This window comes from Rhincodon typus, chromosome 14 (assembly GCF_021869965.1).
Source record: "Rhincodon typus isolate 14 chromosome 14, sRhiTyp1.1, whole genome shotgun sequence".
NCBI lineage: Eukaryota > Metazoa > Chordata > Chondrichthyes > Orectolobiformes > Rhincodontidae > Rhincodon > Rhincodon typus.
Window position 1 is genome coordinate 33,328,537 of NC_063345.1, and position 19,696 is coordinate 33,348,232.

The 19,696-nt window shown below is 42.5% G+C and overlaps 1 protein-coding gene across 2 annotated transcripts in view; it reads left to right on the forward strand.

The window, feature by feature from the left end:
- stard8 (StAR-related lipid transfer (START) domain containing 8) overlaps window positions 1-19,696 on the forward strand; it is a 242,959-nt gene that overhangs the window by 145,325 nt on the left and 77,938 nt on the right. For both annotated transcript variants that reach the window (XM_048605224.1, XM_048605225.1), the window contains 4 exons: window positions 4,024-5,387; window positions 10,879-11,052; window positions 13,996-14,155; window positions 19,409-19,607. In XM_048605224.1, the coding sequence (XP_048461181.1) occupies window positions 4,024-5,387; window positions 10,879-11,052; window positions 13,996-14,155; window positions 19,409-19,607 (1,897 nt within the window). The remainder of the gene's footprint in view (window positions 1-4,023; window positions 5,388-10,878; window positions 11,053-13,995; window positions 14,156-19,408; window positions 19,608-19,696) is intronic.

The window sequence follows — 19,696 nt, forward strand, 5'->3', positions numbered from 1 at the left end:
GAGGATTATTACTTCTGCTATCTCTTTTATTAACTGGCCCCTATGGGATCAGGAGTGTGCCGTTGATTATGTGGACCACTTGAGCAGTGTAAAAACACACTAAGTAATGCAGGGGGTATATATATCCCTGTTATACTTAGAACATAAATCGCTTAAATAATTGTACAACTTCGCCTTAAATAAAACTTACAGGCAGAGAGCCTTCTCACTTGCATCCTTAACCGACTACTCAGACGTTGCGGAGATCATAATACAGCAAACTTCCGGTATTTGAGGTATATAACTTTTGCCAGTTTATCAAGAGTGCTGGTTCACTGGGTGCCAGTTAGAGAAAAGTTTGCTTATTTTTCATATCCTTGGATACATCTGATCAGGTCTAGGGAACCTATCAGTCTTTAGACCTGATAATGACCTTTTCTCTAATGGTCGTTATTACATTTATTTTCTCTCCTCCTTTTGCCCCCAGATTATTCAGCATTTTTGGAATGCTATTAGTGTCTTCTGCTGTGAAGACTGATGCAAAGTATTTACTCAACTCCTGTGCCATTTCCTGGTTCCCTTTACTCACCTTGTTCTCTAAGGGGCTAATGTTAACTTGGACTTCTCTGTTTTTATATATATTTAAGGAAGCTGTTGTGGTCCTTCTTGACATTACTTGCAAGCTTATCCTTAAATTTATCTTCTCCCTCTTTAGTTCTTTTTGTTGTCTTTTGTTGAGTTTTAAAACATTCCCAATCCTCTGACTTACCATTCATCTTCGCCACTTTAAAAGAAGAACATACAATCTGATGCTATCCTTAACTTTGCTGGTTAACTGTCTTATCCCCTTCTTAGACGCAACCCCCCACCCAACCCTCCCCCACTTTCTCGTTGGGAGACATCTTTGCTGTGAGCCATGAACTGTTTTCTTAAACATCTGCCATTACTCCTCAAATGACTTTGCTAAATCCTTTTCAGCTAGCTCTGCCCTTATTCCCTTGTAATCACCCCTTTTTCTAAAGCTTAGTGCAGTTATACACACAAGTTGGTGGGAAAGCCGGTTGCGAGATGAATGCAAACTATAAGGTTTAGAGAGGTATTGATAGGTTAAGTAAGTGAGCACAAAGTTGGCAAGAGAGTATACTGTGGGAAAATGTGACGTTGTTCATTTTGGAAAGGATAACAAAAAAAAATTCAAACAGAGAAAAACTTTAGAAACCTGCAGCACAAAGGACATTGGGGGTACTTAAGCACAAAACAAAAAAAATATTAGTACACAGTTGTAACAGGTAATCAGGAACCTTAATAGAATGTTGGCCCTTATTTCAAGGGAGTTGGAGAATCAGAGTAGGGAAGTCTGACTGCAATGGTACAAAGTATTGGTGAGATCACATCTGGGTGTACCGTGAGCAGTTTTGTTCCCCTTGTTTAAGGAAAGATCTCATTTCATTGGAGGCAGTTCAGAAAAAAATCACTAGGATGACGCCTAGTTTGGAAGGATTGTCTTCTGAGCACAGGCTAAACAGGTTGGGACTGTATTCGGTGGAACTCAGAAGAATGAGAGGTGATGTTATGAAGCATGTAGGATTCTTAAAGGGCTAGCAGGGTAACTGCTGAGAGAATGTTCCCCTCATGAGAGAGTCTCGGACCAAAGGGCATAGTCTCAGAATAAAAGGACACCAATTTAAGACTGAGATGAGAAGGAACTTCTCTGAGGGTTCAGGGTCTTTGAAACTCCTTGCCGCAGAAAGCTGTGGGGAGCAGAATCCTTGTATATATTTAGGGCTGAGATAGGTAGATGTTTGACCAATAGGGAAACCCAAGGTTGTGGGGAAAACGCAGAAAAGTAGATATGAGGAATGTCAGATCATCCATGATCCTGTTGATGGCTGAACAGGTTTGAGGGGCCAAATGGCCTACTCATGTTACTTTTTCTTATGGTTTAATAAGAGAAGATTCTCCCCCTCAAACTGGTAAATTTATGTCATGTTATGATCACTATTTCCGAGGTGATCTTTCGTTCTCAAATCATTTATTACACATCACCAGATTCAAAATAGCTTTAACCCTGGTTGGATTCACAATATGTTGTTCTGGGAAACTGTCCTAAATAGACTCTCTGAATTCTTTGGTCATAGCTATCTCTGCCAATCTGACATTTTTAATCTCTATGAAGGTTAAAGTCACCCATTGTTAATGTGTACTGTCTTTTTTTTCAACATGCCTTTGTTATCACCTGATTCATTCTCTGTCCACCCATAAAGCCACTGCTGGGGTCCTGTAGACTACTACCAGTGTATGTTCCCCTTTTTACATTTCCATTTTGAACCAAATTTCCAGCAGTACATTGATTCGGCCCGGAGCTGAGATCTCCTGCACATGAACCATGCTCCTTCCTTGCTGAGTGGTGCAAGAAATACCTTTCTTAAATGGATCTACTCAGTTGCTTCTTAGTTCCAGTGATCACTACCTCATTTAGACAGAGGAGTTTAGGTGCTTGAATTCTAACTCCCACAGTTAGACAACTGCCTCCTTTATCTGAGCTAGTATAATTGAAGGCTATTGTTTCCCTGTCTCTGAGCCAGAAGGCCAGGGCTCAAGTCCCACCATGCTTCAGGCATGTCATAACAGGTTGAATGAAAAAGAATCTAAAGGCTGTTGTTTTAATCTAACTTTATTTTTAAAATTGAACTTGAAAAGGAAATACCATTGAATTTCCACTTTGAACCAAATTTCTGGCAGTGCGCTCATTTGGCCTTTTGTCTCTCTCAAGCTATAGTCTCCTTCACACTGACCATCTCTTTGCTGAGTCTCATACCAGAAATAAAGAACCCCTGCTCCACATCCTGAGTTCTAACCTAATGTCACTGTTCCACCCTCTAATTCCTTACCTGTCTGAAGGTGCCCTATCTCTTGTCCTCTAACCTGGATTGTGTAATAGGATGTACACTCAATGGCCACCTGCAGTTCTTCCACCCAGATTATTGTGCCAGTGTAAAAATTCTCTATTCAAATCTAACTTTGGCATAGAGGATAATTACCAACCATGGCAAAGATCATAGTTGAATGACAGTGATGGAAGACCTGCAACTAGGATGTATGGAAGACTCGATGTCAATTTTATTGTCCCTGTTCAGACTTAATCAAGCGTTCCTTTGATTTGCTAGGTTGGGTGACCAAAAGCGTTCAAAATTAACTGGCAGCATCTCGAGAGCTCAGCACCTGCCTCAGTAGTTTGCCCTGCCATGAGTTGATGATGACATGGCACTGTTCCGCCAAGCCAATGGGTGAGACAGAGGAAAACCACATGTGGGTGCTAAGATGATGGCATGAAAATCAAAGTGCCTGATTTGACTGAGGTTTCTCTTTATTTATGGTGTGGTGGCAGTCTGGAGGAGGGGAGCTTCCTGCTGTCTAGTGAAGAGAGATTTTTTGTTTAGTGGTTCAGGAAAGGGGAGACAAATGATTTTCAGCAGCTGTCCAAGGAGGGCTTATGGTTGTTTCCCAAATGTGGTACCAAATAAAACACATTGCAAAAGACTATGGAGTGCAAAGTAACAAGGTACTGAACATGATCTCCATCACTAATGACATTCTGCAAAGCAATAATAACAAAACAAAATTTGAGGACAAAAGCACTTTTATAGATTTTTATAACCTCAGGACATGCTAAAATGTTTCACAGTCAATGTAGTACAAATTATTAGAAATAACAAATTCTCTCAACTCTATTCGTCTGTTCCTTGAGTTAGTTGACACAAAATAGGCCAAAGCGATTTGCACTAATTATTGTTAAAATAAATGAGTGCAATCGTCTCACTTTCATGTGATTTTTGTTGCTGTTATCTTCAAAAATAGTCCAGTACAGACACCACTAAGCTGCGAGGCATGATTGTGTTTTCTGCTGCAGAAGGGAAAAGGAGTAGCATTTGTGTTACAATTGGTATTTGGAACCAGGGTGGAGCACAATTAAAGGCAGGGTTTACTTCTGTCCTTTTCCCCTCATGTGACCTTATTGTAACTACTGTGGCATTATTTTTCTAGGGTGATGATTCTGAAGAAGATGATCTCTGCGCAATCAGTGATCGCTGGGCATTTCAGCAAGATAGCAAAAGATGGTCTCGGTTGACAACTGTTGACTTCCTGTCAAACCGTGCTGAGATACTGAGCTCGACAATGAAGGAGTCAGCCAGTCGGGAGAGTATGCTCTCTGACCTTAGTGATCCTGAGGCTTGTTCTGAACATTGCAGCAACGGCAGTGCTGGGAGCATCCAAGAGGAGTTGTTATGTCATTATTCAGGCAGTCAGCTGGAACCAAAGGAAAGTCCAGGGAGTGTCGTGATTGTTCATTCTCAAGCAGCACAAAAGAATAATGATTGCTCAAATGACAACTTTGTTTCCACTGGAACACAAACTACTCTAGACTTCTTGGAGAACCCCAGAAAACACAGGACTAAGAGCTTTCTGAGACGAATTGAATCTCTTCGATTTAGAACTCTTCGGGGTAAAGGCAAAACCCTTTCAAAGAGCAAAGAACGAAGAAGTGTCAGGACAGTATCACAACAGCAACATGAACCTTTACAGAGCACCAGTCCTTTGAAAACACTGAATAAGACCCCAAAGGGCTTAATAGAGGATGTATCTCAATCTAATTTTGCATCTCTTGTTGACTCTGGACACAGAAAACACACTAAGGCTTTCAACTCTCGAAGCAGCCACAGCATAATGCACAGTGGACTATTCTTGGAGAACTGTGAAACTGGGCTTATGGCCTCCAACCATAACAGAAAAGATGAGCTTTATTCTCATGAAGACTATGTTGTCCGTATCCCGGCAAACCACAAAGTAGGGACCTTCCCCAAAGCCCTTTCCATAGAAAGCCTGTGTCCAGGTGCAGGTGATCATTTAGTGAACTGGAAATCAGAAAATCTGTCCTTTGGAATGTCTGCATGCAGTAGCATCAGCAACTTACAAGGACTCGTGCTTCAGGGACGAACGGGTTCATGTAGCTCCATTGGGAGCAAGCAGAGTATTTATGATAATGTGCCTGAGTCTCATCCATACAATGATGCAGCTGGGCGTGAGGACCTCTTCAAACAATTAGATGATGTTTTGAAGCATGTCAATGGGTTACAGGAGTCTGTGGGCCTCTGGTCAAAAACTATATGCACAGAATTCAATGGCACAGAATTTAATGGCACAGAATTTAATGACACAGAATCTGACTCTACTGGTGAGACAGTTTTTCCGTTGCAAGGTCTGAATTTTGAAGACCGCTCTATGTCTGACGTGGGGACCTCTGCAAGTGATTTTGACAGCACTGGGAATTCTGTAATTGAAACTGAAGAGATAGAGATCAGGGAGCGGAGAGATTCTGGAGTAGGGGCTTCATTAACCCGACCAAACAGGTTAGTTATCTCTAACTTTTATTTGATGTATCATCTGGGTCATCAATAAAATATCCTTTTACAATATGTTTTTTGATTATTTTGTCACTCATTTGTGACACTGACCTCTGAAGATTAGGGAAGTTTATTGCTCAGCACTGGTTTGTCCTGAAGGTGGCAGTAGATGTTCTCCAGTCTGCTATAAAACACTTCTGATTTTTAAACATTGTAAATTTTCAAATTTCTTGTAATAGTACATGTGAGAGCATTCGATAAGGAGAAGAAGAAGTCACCTCTGATGTATTCCTCAGATAACTGCTTAGTAGCTATTACTGAAGCTTTCACGTCAAGAATTGCTTTGGAGTGGGGTTGATGCTCTAGTAATTTCACGCAATCCCAGTCTAAAGGAACTTAATTTATTTGTACTGTCCTTACCAGCCTGGACTGAAATCTATTATCTCTGTACAGATAAGGAATCCAAACTCTTGAACAAAATCAGAAGTTGCCAGAAAAGCTCAGCAGTCTGGCAGCATCTGTGAAGAAAAAATCAGAGTTCACGTTTCAGGTCCAGTTTCGGGAACTGAGGAAGGGTCACCGGACCTGAAACGTTAATTGATTTTTTTTTTCTTCATAGATGCTGCCAGACCTGCTGAGTTTTTTCCAGCAACTTCTGTTTTTGTTTCTGATTTACAGCATCCACAGTTCTTCTTTTGGTTTTAAATCCAAACTCTTGTTCTGCTTCTGAAGACTGTGTCATTTACTGAACTTTTCTCCCTTCTTAGGGAAGGGGGATCTTCAGAAAGACTGAATATTGTACTTGGATCATTGTGCACAATCTTGTGCCACCTGTGGGGGTTTTCACTTTGCAACTCAGGTATTGTGCGTTGTCTGGGTAGAGACGAGAAAGGAATACCTGGTGGGAGATTTGCAGACAGAACTTGACAGCGCAAAGACAAATCTGATTGATATTTTGTGTTGCGTCATTAGAAATAGATCATCTATGTGTCACTTGTGATTAGAATTGTTCCTGGTAAAAAGAAGACTGGAAATTGGTATTCTGTTTGATCACTGCTATTTTATTCCTCAGATAAGATGATAGATTGAGATCCTGTTTTGGTAGTTTGGTTGAAGATTTCAAAGTACAATTTGCTCTGTCCGACATTCATGTTACAAAAGCTGTTGAAAATGAATTATCTTATTCAACAGATATAAAAAGGACAAATTTTCTTGGGTGGAAAGTAGTTGCTGCATTTGTCTTCATAACTGCAGTCACTGTACTTTCACTCTGAAACAGTTTCAGAAGTCTTTGAGTGAAATGATGTACTTTCAGAATGCAAAACTTTCTTGTATCCAATTCTTTCTGAATATTTATACAGATTTACATAATTGTAATTTGCATCAATTCATCAACTTTCAAATGTAAAAATGTTTTGACAATGTTTGGATCCTGACCTATGCTCAAAACATCCGTTATGGCACAGCAATTGGCTGCTGCTTCCCTGTGTTGGAACAAGAAGGAAGGAGTTCAGCTGGGGAAACGAACACAAAGCTGGAGAAACTCCAAGTTTGGCAGCATCTGTGGAGAGAGAAATAGAGTTAATGTTTTGAGTCTGGTATGATTCTTCTTCAGAACTGAGTTTCTCCAGTGTTTGTGTTTGTTTTAGATTTTCAGCGTCTGCGGTATTTTGGCCCAAAATCAGCAGGTGTTGTGTCTACCAATGCCTGAACTTTTATATAAGTTGGCATCAGCAAGCCACCAACCTCATCATGCTTTTTCCTGGCCTACTCGTGCACTATATTGTCCCTTCAAACACTTACGTTGGAGATCAGGGACACATGACTTGCATGCATCTGTCAGGTACTTTTGCACATGGGGGACATGCATCTCATGCATCTATATTGGATGTATCTTAGGGCTGTTAACCTGCTGTCTTGCCACTCATTTGCTTTACTGTTTCATTGGAGGCTTCCAGGGTTTTGACTACGGTCACTCAGGTGACTGATCCTACACATCTGAGGACCCATGTTCTTTACAGTCTGGGGATCAGGCTGCAGTCATTCCAAAAGTTCCTGTGCAAGTAGCTGGGGGATTACAGATAGGTCTTTAAGGATGCTGTTGAGATGCCATTCCAGACGGTGAACTGTGGTCAGTCAGAACCAACCATGTCAGTCTGGGCCTCGAATGTTTCATCAGTAATGGTCAGGATGCCCATCAGGGAGCAGTCCATGGTGACCGAGGATAAATGGGCAACTCCAGGCTTTAATGTACTGGGGTGCTGAGGGAATGGTGACAGTGACAGGGATAATTGAAAATAGGTTGGGACCTCAAAGTGAGTTGGAGAGGAACTGAGAGTTCTGGAATGGAAGAGGGTTCAAACAGGCTATAGTAACTCTGCCGCCTAGATGTAGGGCCAGAAAAGAGAGACAAAATTCTAAAGTCAAGGGCTCTGAGGGTAAAGTGGGCATATATTAATAGTTGTGTTTAAGGCTCACTAGAAACAGTGAGTGAGGGAATCGGTGGATGGTTGAAAGGTCACAGGACCCACAGGAATGCAAGACGAAAGGGAACATGAAGGATGGGAGGGGAGTTCATGCATCACAGGCAGAATGTGCAAGTCACTTGCACAGAAACAAAGTTGCCATGCTCGATTGAAAGTCAACTGCACAATAATACAAAGTGACTGACAGTTCGTGGAAAGTGCATGGAGTAAGTTGCTTTTTATCTCTTTGGGGCAGAATAATACTTGAGGAATTTAAGACCCGGCAGTAATTGTGCCTCTATTGCTTCAGTAATGTCACCCACCTGGCTTCATTTTGTCTCTTTTTCAGTAGTATATTTTTATTGTATGAAAGCAAAATAAAAGATTATTCTCTCAAACAATCATCATTACTGTGTGTTTAATAATTGTATCCTTGTCATATCAGCTAAGCAACTGTAATTAGAAAAGCATTTAGAAATGGAAACTTATGAGCATTGAATTGTAAGTATTCAAGGACACAGTCTGTGATATGGACTATATTTCGCTTTTATTTCTTGCTCACAGACCTTACATGGAGCATGCTGTTATTGGCATAATTTTGGCTTTAGCACTATTCCAAAGAAAATGTTGAAAAATACAAAGATTTCTGTTACAACCAGGGTGGCACAGTGGCTGTGGTTAGCACTGCTACCTCACAGTGCCAGGGACCTGGGTTTGATTACACCCTTGGCAACTGTTGGTATGGAGTTTGCACATTCTCCCCATTTCTGCGTGGGTTTCCTCTGGATGGTCCGGTTTCCTCCCTCAGTCCAAAGATGTGCAGATTAGGTGGACTGGCCGTGCTAAGTTGCCCATAGTGTCCAGGGAAGTGCACGCTAGGCGCATTAGCCATGGTCAATGCAGTGTAATAGGGATAGGGTGGTGGATGGGTCTGGGTGGGATGCTCTTCAGAGGGTCAGTGTGGATTTGATTGGCTGAATGGCCTGCTTCCACACCATAGGGATTCTGTGATTCAACCTTGTCAGCAAACCCAGCAGACCGACAACCTCCAGGGGAAGCAGAAGCAGGTGAAGATTGACCATGGAGGTAGGGGAGAACTATGAGATCTTGCACCTATGGGCCTTGCTGTCATTTGCTTCAACTGTCTGGCTGTGCCGATGCTGATTTAAGGATGTTCTGGTTCGTCATCTCCAAATGCTGTCCACTGGAAAAGGACTTCTGCTTTGAAGGACTGGGTGGCAGTCCCATCCGAGCAATCATCATGATCACAACTATCCTTGAAGGGATCCTGGGAACAGCCATGACTCTTCAATACAAATGTATTCTGTTTCCTGCCTCCTTCTGAAGTCATTAGGCCATACAGAGATAGCTGTTGGGAGACTAGAGGCCTCCCTTCCAAACATGTCAGTGCATCTTCTAAGCATTCTGAGGTGGAGTTGAGGATTTGCAATGTTTTGCTGGAGCCTGTATAAGAGAGAAACTGGAATTGTTGCAGTTGGATCAAAGTTAGTGTGGATTAAAAATGAGTTAGTTCTTTTGTTAATGGGAGATCAAACACAGTTTAGTGAAACTTTATTAATTCATGGGGTGTGGCCTTTGACTAGGCCAGAATTTATTGCCTATCCTTAATTGCCGTTGAAGGTATTGGAGAGCTTTCTTCATGAACTGCTGCAGTCCATTTGTTGTAGGTAGACCCACAATGCTAATAGGAAGGGATTTTCAGGATTTTTGCCCAGTGACAGTGAAGGAGCAGTGATGTAGTTCTAAGTCTGGATTTTGAGTGACTTGGAGTAGAACTTGTGTGATGTGGTGTACCCATGTACCTGCTGCCCTTGTCCTTCTAGATGGTAGTAATGGGTTTAAAAGGTGTTTCCAAAGTGTCTTCGTAAATTTTTGCATCTGGTGAATAGTACACTCTGCTGCTACTGAGTGTTAGTGATGGAGGGTTTGGATGCTTGTGGATGTGGTGTCAGTCAAGTGGGCTGCTTTGTCCTGGATGTTGTCAGGTTTCTTGAGTGTTGTTGGAGCTACACCCATCCAGGGAAGTGGAGAGTATTCCATCAAGTTCCTGACTTGTCTTGTACATAGTGGACAGGCTTTGGTGAGTCAGGAAATGAGTTATTTCATGTAGGAGTTCTACCTTCTGACCTGCTCTTGTGGCCACTGTTTATATGGCTAGACCAGTTCAGTTTCTGGTCAGTGGTAACCCCCAGGATGCTGATGGCTTACTGGGTTTTGTTTTGGCCGTTGAGATTTCTCCATCTGCGTGAGTGGTTGTACTGTTCTACGGTCAAATCCAGAAGGTTGAAAGGCTTATTTTGTTTTCTACTTAACTCCTTTAGTAAGTAGCTCAGGTCCAAGTACTGATCCTCCCGGTGGCCTGTCTATCTCGTGTGTAAAGTGAGCAGAGCTAATATTTTATTGTTGTAACCATGGCTTTTTAACATGCATTTCCTTGCAAGGTTATTAAGTAAGCACATGGCACCTTGATGCAACTATTATGTTTACTGCCTCCCCTGTTCCCAAAGCTTGGTCAGATGTGCATTGCAATAGGAGTAAAATTATTCTGTCATTCTTCATCCCTCTCTGACTGGCAGTTCACTTTCACTTAACCTGTGCACAAAGTAAATTGAGCATAACAGAATGGGTTTGTACCAGTACAGAAAGGGGCACAATAGCAAAATGTAATATGAAAGTAAGCTGGTTTGGACATAGTTTAATTATGACAATGCCTGGGAAAAATAGATCCCTTTGTAAGGGAACTGAAAAGCTTTGTGGCAGCCTGCCTTCATGCTGGTATCACGACTGTCTGTGACTTCTGCTTTGCTCCCTGTAATGATCCAGGAACTCACCTGGAATATTTAAATTGGGAGCTTTCCTCTGCCTTCCATGCTTGAATATGGTCAGTGACAGAGGTTTGCATTGTTTGCCTTCTATGATTTACGCTGGCAGTTTGATCCTGAGTATCTTGCATGTGTTGGCAGCCTTAGTATTTGGTATCTCAACTTAATAGCTGCATTTTTGTTCCACAGGAAGCTCCGCTGGCACAGTTTCCAGAACTCCCACCGTCCAAGCCTGAATTCTGCTTCGTTGGAAATCAACAGACAATCGGCAGCTCAGCTTAACCTTCTGCAACGTTTCTCTTTACTGCGCCTGACTGCCATCATGGAAAGATATGCTGTCCGTAACAAGCAGGGCTGGAACTGGTCAGTACCCAAAGTTCATGCAGCGAAAATGGGGTCTCACTTTTTTTCTCATTTGCTATATTTGTTCTATTCTTGTGGGCTCTGTGGTCAGGAGAGAAATTGCAATGTTTATCTCTCCACTGCTTGCACTGTGTCAGAGCCAGATCTGTTACTGGTTCTGATTAGATATGAACTGTATGCTGTTCAAAGCAAATGGGAAAAGTGACATTTAGATTTCCTATTAAGGACAATATTAATTGTCTGTAACCAAATCTAACATGCAGATAATTCCATGCAAAGGAATTAAGAATCAATGAGTCGCAGATTGAAATTCAGTTGGTGGTTTTAAATGATTTCTTTGTTGAAAAACAGATTGCCAGAAGTCACCTGTAGACAAGAATCCAGTCCAGAAAATTGGCTAGTTGATTATTGATAATCTCTGTTATGACGGCCGTCAGAACCCTAAGGCATGCTCATCCATGAAACTGCTAAGTACTCAGTGTTCACCCCTCTATTCAGGAATGTCATGTAGGCACAGTTCTCAGCAAAGTGATAGGGTGAAGTCATCCTGTATTATATTTTTCTGCTCTGCTTAATCAATTATAGCACTTTTGTAGTCACCCCAGTTGATATCATTTCATTCAACACAGTATAGGCATGTAAAACTTCTGTGGTGGGCTTAGTTCTACTATATTCATTTGAGGCATTGTGAGATTGTGATTGTTTTGTTGTTGTCTTTGGTTTGGGTCTCTCATGCTTTGGTCAACAGGTCAGATGGAAATTAAGCTGCCAGACTCCTTCCTTTAAGGATGTGAATCCAGCCTCCAGGAAATGTCTGAGAATGGTGTAAGGTTGACTCTGCCTCTGTTAGAATTGTGGTCCATGTTCCATGTCAAACAACCCATTCGTATTCAGCAGAATTTGAACTTGTGACCTTGGAGCTGAAGTAAAATCAGATATTTTGCGTTAGTAGATTGCCAAAATAGTCCCTCCCTTGTGCATTCAATAATTGGAATCTGTTTAGTAGTTTCAGGAGCTGGCAGTGCACTGTTACTGGACTGCGTACTAGTGATCAAGAAGATTCATCCTTAATGTTTCCTTGAAGATAAAAAAGCATCCGATTGGAAGTGAATCCTGCTATTGTCTTGTCATACTGACTGTAACCAGACACAGAATACACAATAACAGGAATCCACAGGTCTTGGAGGTAGTCCAACTGCAGCCTTTGGTCCTCCAAACTTTGCAGATGGTTTCCTCCTTGCAGCTGTGGGAATGGATGTAGGTTATATCATATGACAGCAGTGAGCGAGGAGAGGAAATGTGGAAAATAAGCTTGGTTGTGGGGCTGGGGGCTATGGTTGAATAGTTTAAAAACTCACAAAGGGTGGAAACAGATTGAAATTCTTTGTGCAAAAACAAAACAAGAGCGGTATACTGTGAAGAAAGGTAAACAAAGGGAAGGAATTTGGAAAGCAAAATGAGAACTGGAGGACCGGATACAGAAATCAAAAGCCTAAAGCAGGATTTAGGGTGTGAAATTCAACTTTGGTAGCACTGCAAAATGATTGATAATGAATTGGTCACTCGCCAGATACCTCAAAATTTTTCTCTTGAAGTCAGGAAAAGGGGTGAAGTGGGTAGAACTAAATCTTCATCTGTGGTAGGTGCTGAACCAGAGTTTAGATGTTCACCGAGTAGAATGGGATATTCAATATACAACTTCAGTGCCTTTGTAGTTACAGAGGAGGAACACCAGATGCAAATAACTGGTGTTGAGCATTACACTGGGAGCCTCAGACAGGTCTAAGCCAAAGTTAACTCCAAAGAGATAACACAGCGTGGAACTGGCAGAACACAGCAGGCCAGGCAGCATGAGAGCAGCAGGACAGTTGACAGGACAGGAAATTTCAGGTCAGGACCCTTCTTCAAAAAGAAAGCTCTTTTTTGGGTCTTCATTCATTTCTGAAGAAGAGTCCCGACCCGAAACATCAACTTTCCTGCTCCTCTGATGCTGCCTGGCCGGCTGTGTTCCTCCAGCTCCATACTGTGTTATCTCTGACTCCAGCATCTGCAGTTCTTGCTATCTCTGAGTGAGTCTTAACTCCAAAGAGATGCTTGCTACTGGTAGTTAGTTGTAATAAGATCTTCTCTGGGTAAATATGCTGCCACTGACCCTCTTCGTATTGCTAGTCTGGAGAGATTACTAATATCGAATGGTGAAGAATTAACCATGTTAAGTCTTGAGCAGACGAGGCACATGCTTGGGTAATAAGTAGTTTATTACACAATAATATGATAAGTCTACATCAGTTTAAGATTGGTTAACTACATTAACAATGGTTAAGAGAAATTGCTAGCTCCTAAGAAATAGTAACTACGTATATACTTCATGGCTATTGGCTGTAGAACTGACCCACACTAATAGCTGACTAGCTCCTCCCAGAAACGTATATAATATTTATATTTCGATGTTCAGTGAATCCATTCAGGCAGATTTGCTGACATGACGATAGGGAAGTGGAATACTTTGGTTTCAGCTTCCATCGGACCATTGGGTTACACAGGCCTGCTGCCATGTACCACTTTCTGTTGCAGACATAAATCTCTACATATTACAATGATCCAGTGGCACCCCTAGTCCATGAGAGGCTTCATCAAATCTGGCCTTGGCTCAGCCTGAACAGATATCTATCCAGCGCTTGGCCAGGAGGAAATTTGGACCCAATTTAGGAGAAATGAACATATAATTTTCAAAAAAAATAGAAAATGCAAGAATGGTCCATTTCTCTCCGAAACATTCAAAGGATTAATTTCACCTTCGATCACGAGGCTAAGAGGAAAAAAATTAAAAAGAACAAATTCATTGAAATTTGTCAATAATTAGACTGACTGTAATTTTACTCTTAAATATTGTCATCAGCAGACAGGGTTTGGTATATTATTAATTCTTGTCCTGTTTCACAGGGGTGTTCCCAAGTTCATGAAAAGGAGCAAGGAACCAGATTACAGAAGCAAATATGTGTTTGGTGTTCCACCAATTGTAAATGTGAAGAGGTCAGGTCAACCAATCCCTCAAAGCATCCAGCAAGCCATGCGCTACCTACGCAGCCAGTGTATGGGCCAGGTGGGTTTTAATGTTCTGATGCCAATACAAAGTTGTTGTAATGTACCCAAAAAGGTTTCTGTTTGGTTTACATTCTGGGTCGATGTTACTCAGAACAGGACACCAAGAGGTTTAGAGGACTTTCTCGCTGGATCCTTGAACCATTTGCGGGTGGGGGTGGGGGGGAATTGGGGGTGGTGGTGGTGCTCTGTGAAGAGATCCACAATCTCAGGTAATCAGATGGCTTCTGGAATTTTTGAGGTCTGTTTTTGTTAGCGGTGTTGTCGATAGTTGACACTATCCATTGCAACATAGAACAGGATAACCTTAAATTTGGTTTCAGTTGTAGAAACTCAATATTACTGGAGAGTCAGCAAAGTCATGACAAAATTGTAGGGAATACTGGGGAAATTTTATTAATAGTTACAGCTGTTCCTTCATAGATTCGATAAGCACTGTGGTAACCTTACATTGTTGACACCTTCGTTTCACGCTGAGCAAGACTCTGGTGGTGAAAATTCCCTAATGAAATTGTGCAGTGGTGCAACATGTGCTGTTCCAATGTATGTATTTTAGGAGGTGTTGGACATGAGTTTTGACATGATGAACTGACAATCTCCACTCTTAGTAAATCATGAGCTACATTTGGCAGGAAGAGAGAAATTTCTCAGTCAGAGACATGTAGCACGGAAATAGACCCTTCGGTCCAACTTGTCCATGCCGACTCGACATCCCAATCTGACCTAGTCCCATTTTCCAGCATTTGGCCCATGTCCCTCTAAACCCTTCATTTTCATATACCCATCCAGGTGTCTTTTTAAGTGCTGTGATTGCACCTGCCTCCACTACTATCTCATTCCATATAGACACCACCCTCTGTGAAAAAGTTACCCCCTCGGGTCTTTTTTTTTAAATCATTCAGCCAGCTGTCGTGGTGCATATAGGCACCAATGATATAGGTAAAAAATGGGAAGAGGTCCTACAAGCAGAATTTAGGGAGTTAGGAGCCAAGTTAAAAAGTAGGACCTCAGAGGTAGTAATCTCAGGATTGCTACCAGTGCCACGTGCTAGTCAGAGTAGAAATGTAAGAATAGGCAGGATAAATGAGTGGCTTGAGAGATGGTGCAGGAGGGGGAGGGGTTCAGATTTCTGGGACATTGGGACCGGTTCTGGGGGAGGTGGGACTATTACAAATCGGACGGTCTACACTTGGGCAGGACTGGAACCAATGTCCGAGGGGGTGCTTTTGCTAACGCTGTTGGGGAGTGTTTAAACTAATGTGGCAGGGGGATGGGAACCAAACGAGGAGGTTAGTAGACAGTAAGGAGGTAGTAACTAAAGCTTGTAAGGAACTAGATAATGAAGTCAGTGTGACTAAGGGGAAGAGTAGGCAGAGAGCAGATGATGAACGCAAAGGGACAGGTGGTCTGAGGTGCATTTGTTTTAATGCGAGAAGTGTAGTAGGTAAGGCAGATGAACTTAGGGCTTAGATTAGTACCTGGGAGTATGATGCTATTGCTATTACTGAGACTTGGTTGAGGGAGGGGCAAGATTGGCAACTAAATATCCCAGGATATAGATGCTTCAGGCGGGATAGAGAGGGAGGTAAAAGGGGTGGAGGAGTTGCATTACTGGTCAAAGAGGATATCACAGCTGTGCTGAAGGAGGGCACTATGGAGGACTCGAGCAGTGAGGCAATATGGGCAGAGCTCAGAAGTAGGAAGGGTGCGGTAACAATGTTGGGGCTGTACTACAGGCCTCCCAAACAGCGAGCATGAGATAGAGGTCCAAATATGTAGACAGATTATGGAAAGATGTAGGAGCAACAGGGTGATGGTGATGGGAGATTTTAATTTTCCCAACATTAACTGGGATTCACTTAGTGTTAGGGGTTTAGATGGAGCAGAATTTGTAAGGAGCATCCAGGAGGGTTTTATGGAGCAGTATGTAAATAGTCCAACTCAGGAAGGGGCCATATTGGACCTGGTGTTGGGGAATGAGCCCGGCCAGGTGGTTGAAGTTTCAGTAGGGGATTACTTTGGGAATAGTGATCACAATTCCGTAAGTTTTAGAATACTTATGGACAAAGACGAGAGTGGTCCTAAAGGAAGAGTGCTAAATTGGGGGAAGGCCAACTATAGCAAAATTCGGCAGGAGCTGGGGAATGTGGATTGGGAGCAGCTGTTTGAGGGTAAATCCACAATTGATATGCGGGAGGCTTTTAAAGAGAGGTTGATCAGAGTGCAGGACAGACATGTCCCTGTAAAAATGAGGGATAGAAAGGGCAAGATTAGGGAACCATGGATGACAGGTGAAATTGTGACACTAGCAAAGAGGAAAAAGGAAGCATGCGTAAGGTCTAGGCGACTGGAAACAGACAAAGCTTTGGAAGAATATCGGGAAAGTAGGACCAATCTGAAACGAGGAATTAAGAGAGCTAAAAGGGGTCATGAAATATCTTCAGCAAACAGGGTTAAGGAAAATCCCAAAGCCTTTTATTCATACATAAGGAGCAAGAGGGTAACTAGAGAAAGGGTTGGCCCACTCGAGGACAAAGGAGGGAAGTTATGCGAGGAGTCAGAGAAAATGAGTGAGATTCTTAATGACTACTTTGCATCGGTATTCACCGAGGAAAGGGACATGATGGATGTTGAGGTTAGGGATGGATGTTTGATTAGGTCAAGTAGGCATAAGGAGAGGGGAAGTGTTGGGTATTCTAAAAGGCATTAGGGTGGACAAGTCCCCAGGTCCGGATGGGATCTATCCCAGGTTGCTGAGGGAAGCGAGAGAGGAAATAGCTGGGGCCTTAACGGATATCTTTGCAGCATCCTTGAGCACGGGTGAGGCCCCGGAGGACTGGAGAATTGCCAATGTTGTCCCCTTGTTTAAAAAAGGTAGCAAGGATAATCCAGGTAATTACAGACTGGTGAGCCTGACGTCTGTGGTGGGAAGCTGCTGGAGAAGATACTGAGGGATAGGATCTATTTACATTTGGAAGAAAATGGGCTTATTAGTGATAGGCAGCATGGTTTTGTGCAGGGAAGGTCACGTCTTACCAACTTGATAGAATGCTTTGAGGAAGTGACAAAGTTGATAGATGAGGGAAGGGCTGTAGATGTCATATACATGGACTTCAGTAAGGCGTTTGATAAGGTTCCCCATGGTAGGCTGATGGAGAAAGTGAAGTCGTATGGGGTTCAGGGTGCACGGATGGAGCTAGATGGATAGAGAACTGGCTGGGCAACAGGAGACAGAGAGTTGTAGTGGAAGGGAGTTTCTCCAAATGGAGAACTGTGACCAGTGGTGTTCCACAGGGATCTGTGTTGGGACCACTGTTGTTTGTGATATACATAAATGATCTGGAGGAAGGTATAGATGGTCTGATTAGCAAGTTTGCAGATGACACTAAGATTAGTAGAGTAGCAGATAGTGAAGGGGACTGTTGGAGAATGCAGCAGAATATAGATAGATTGGAGAGTTGGGCGGAGAAATGACAAATGGAGTTCAATCCAGGCAAATGCAAGTGATTCATTTTGGAAGATCCGATTCAAGAGCGAACTATACGGTAAATGGAAAAGCCCTGGGGAAAATTGATGCACAGAGAGATCTGGGCGTTCAGGTCCATTGTACCCTGAAGGTGGCAACGCAGGTCGATAGAATGGTCAAGAAGGTATACGGCATGCTTTCATTCATCGGACGGGGTATTGAGTACAAGAGTTGGCAGGTCATGTTACAGTTGTATAGGACTTTGGTTCGACCACATTTGGAATACTGCGTACAGTTCTGGTCGCCACATTACCAAAAGGATGTGGATGCTTTGGAGACGGTGCAGTGGAGGTTTATCAGGATGTTGCCTGGTACGGAGGGCGCTAGCTCCGAAGAGAGTTTGAGTAGATTTAGGATTATTTACATTAGAAAGACGGAGGTTGAGGGGGGACCTGATTGAGGTCTACAAAATCATGAGAGGTATAGACAGGGTGGAGAGCAAGAAGCTTTTTCCCAGAGTGGGGGACTCAATTACTAGGGGTCACGATTTCAAGGTGAGAGGGGAAAAGTTTAAGTGAAATATGCGTGAAAGTTCTTTATGCAGAGGGTGGTGGGTGCCCGGAACGCGTTGCCTGCGGAGGTGGTAGATGCAGGCACGATAGCGTCATTTAAGATGTATCTAGACAGACACATGAATGGGCAGGTAGCAGAGGGATACAGATCCTTGGAAAATAGGTGACAGGTTTAGATAGAGGATCTGGATCGGCGCAGGCTTGGAGGGCCGAAGGTCCTGTTCCTGTGCTGTAATTTGCTTTGTTCTTTGTTCTCCCCTCTCATCTTAAACCTATGCCCTCTGGTCTTGGACTCCCCCACCTTCCCCCCGCCCCCAGGGAAAAAATCCTTACCCATTCACCCTACGTATGCCCCTCATGATTTTATAAACCCCTAAGGTCACCCTCTTAAGTCATCATTAGGCGAAACTTATATATCTTCAAGTGGCTGTGCCGTGAATGATCCAGACTGAGCTTTGGACGTGTACATCTTAATTGGAGTCCAAATGAGTGACTCACAAAGACCAGAGGAGGAACTGGGAGAAATTACTTTGAAGAGAAACAGGCGGAAATCATTTGCCTTTTCCCTAAAGAGCAGCCAATTATCTGCTATCAGATGGAGCAGTGTATTGAGTTTAGTAGTTTCACTGCTCGTAGGCAGCTGCAGAACCACAGAAGTGGCATGACACAGTGAAGCTGGTCATCAGTACATTGCATTTATTCGGGTACCTGCTTTCAGCTGTGGTTTATCAGATCTCATTTGTCTAGTGTGTTCCCATTACAATTTAAAAAGGAACAGCTAGCACTAAACCAGTAAAGAAGTGGCTGAGATAGAGTAAGCTAATTAGCTTCAGTATGTATTTTTAAGTCCTTTCTCCCTCGTGCTACATGCGCCTTTATACTGGGCTTTCAGATGAACCTGCAGCTGTCTGCTAGACTGGTTCAGTCACTGATGATGTAAGTGCCCAAATCCCTATCCTTTCATATAGATTGTGTCCTTTTATTCCCTGTGACAGATCTTGACATTTGATTCTGATATATACTACTGTCTAATTTATTTCACGTGGATGGTTCTCTGCAATCTTGCAGCGTGTTCTTTCTGTTGTAACGACTGGATATCGGTTACCTCTTTTGAAATGAATGTTGGCCATTGCTGTATAGTTAGAAAATGTCTTACTCAAGAATGATTTGAAATGTATGTATTGGAAAGAAACATTTTTATTTGTCTTCTAAACAGGTTGGCATCTTCAGGAAGTCAGGGGTAAAATCTCGAATCCAGGCTCTGAGGCAAATGAATGAAAGCAGCCCTGACAATGTTAATTACCATGGTCAGTCAGCATTTGACGTAGCAGACATGTTAAAGCAATATTTCCGGGACCTCCCAGAGCCCATCTTCACCAACAAACTAACAGAAACATTTCTGCAGATCTATCAATGTGAGTGAAATAGGAAAAAAAAAATGCATCTTTCCACATTCTTTCTTATGTATTATAATGTTTTATTCTCAGTAAGTGAGTTTTATTAT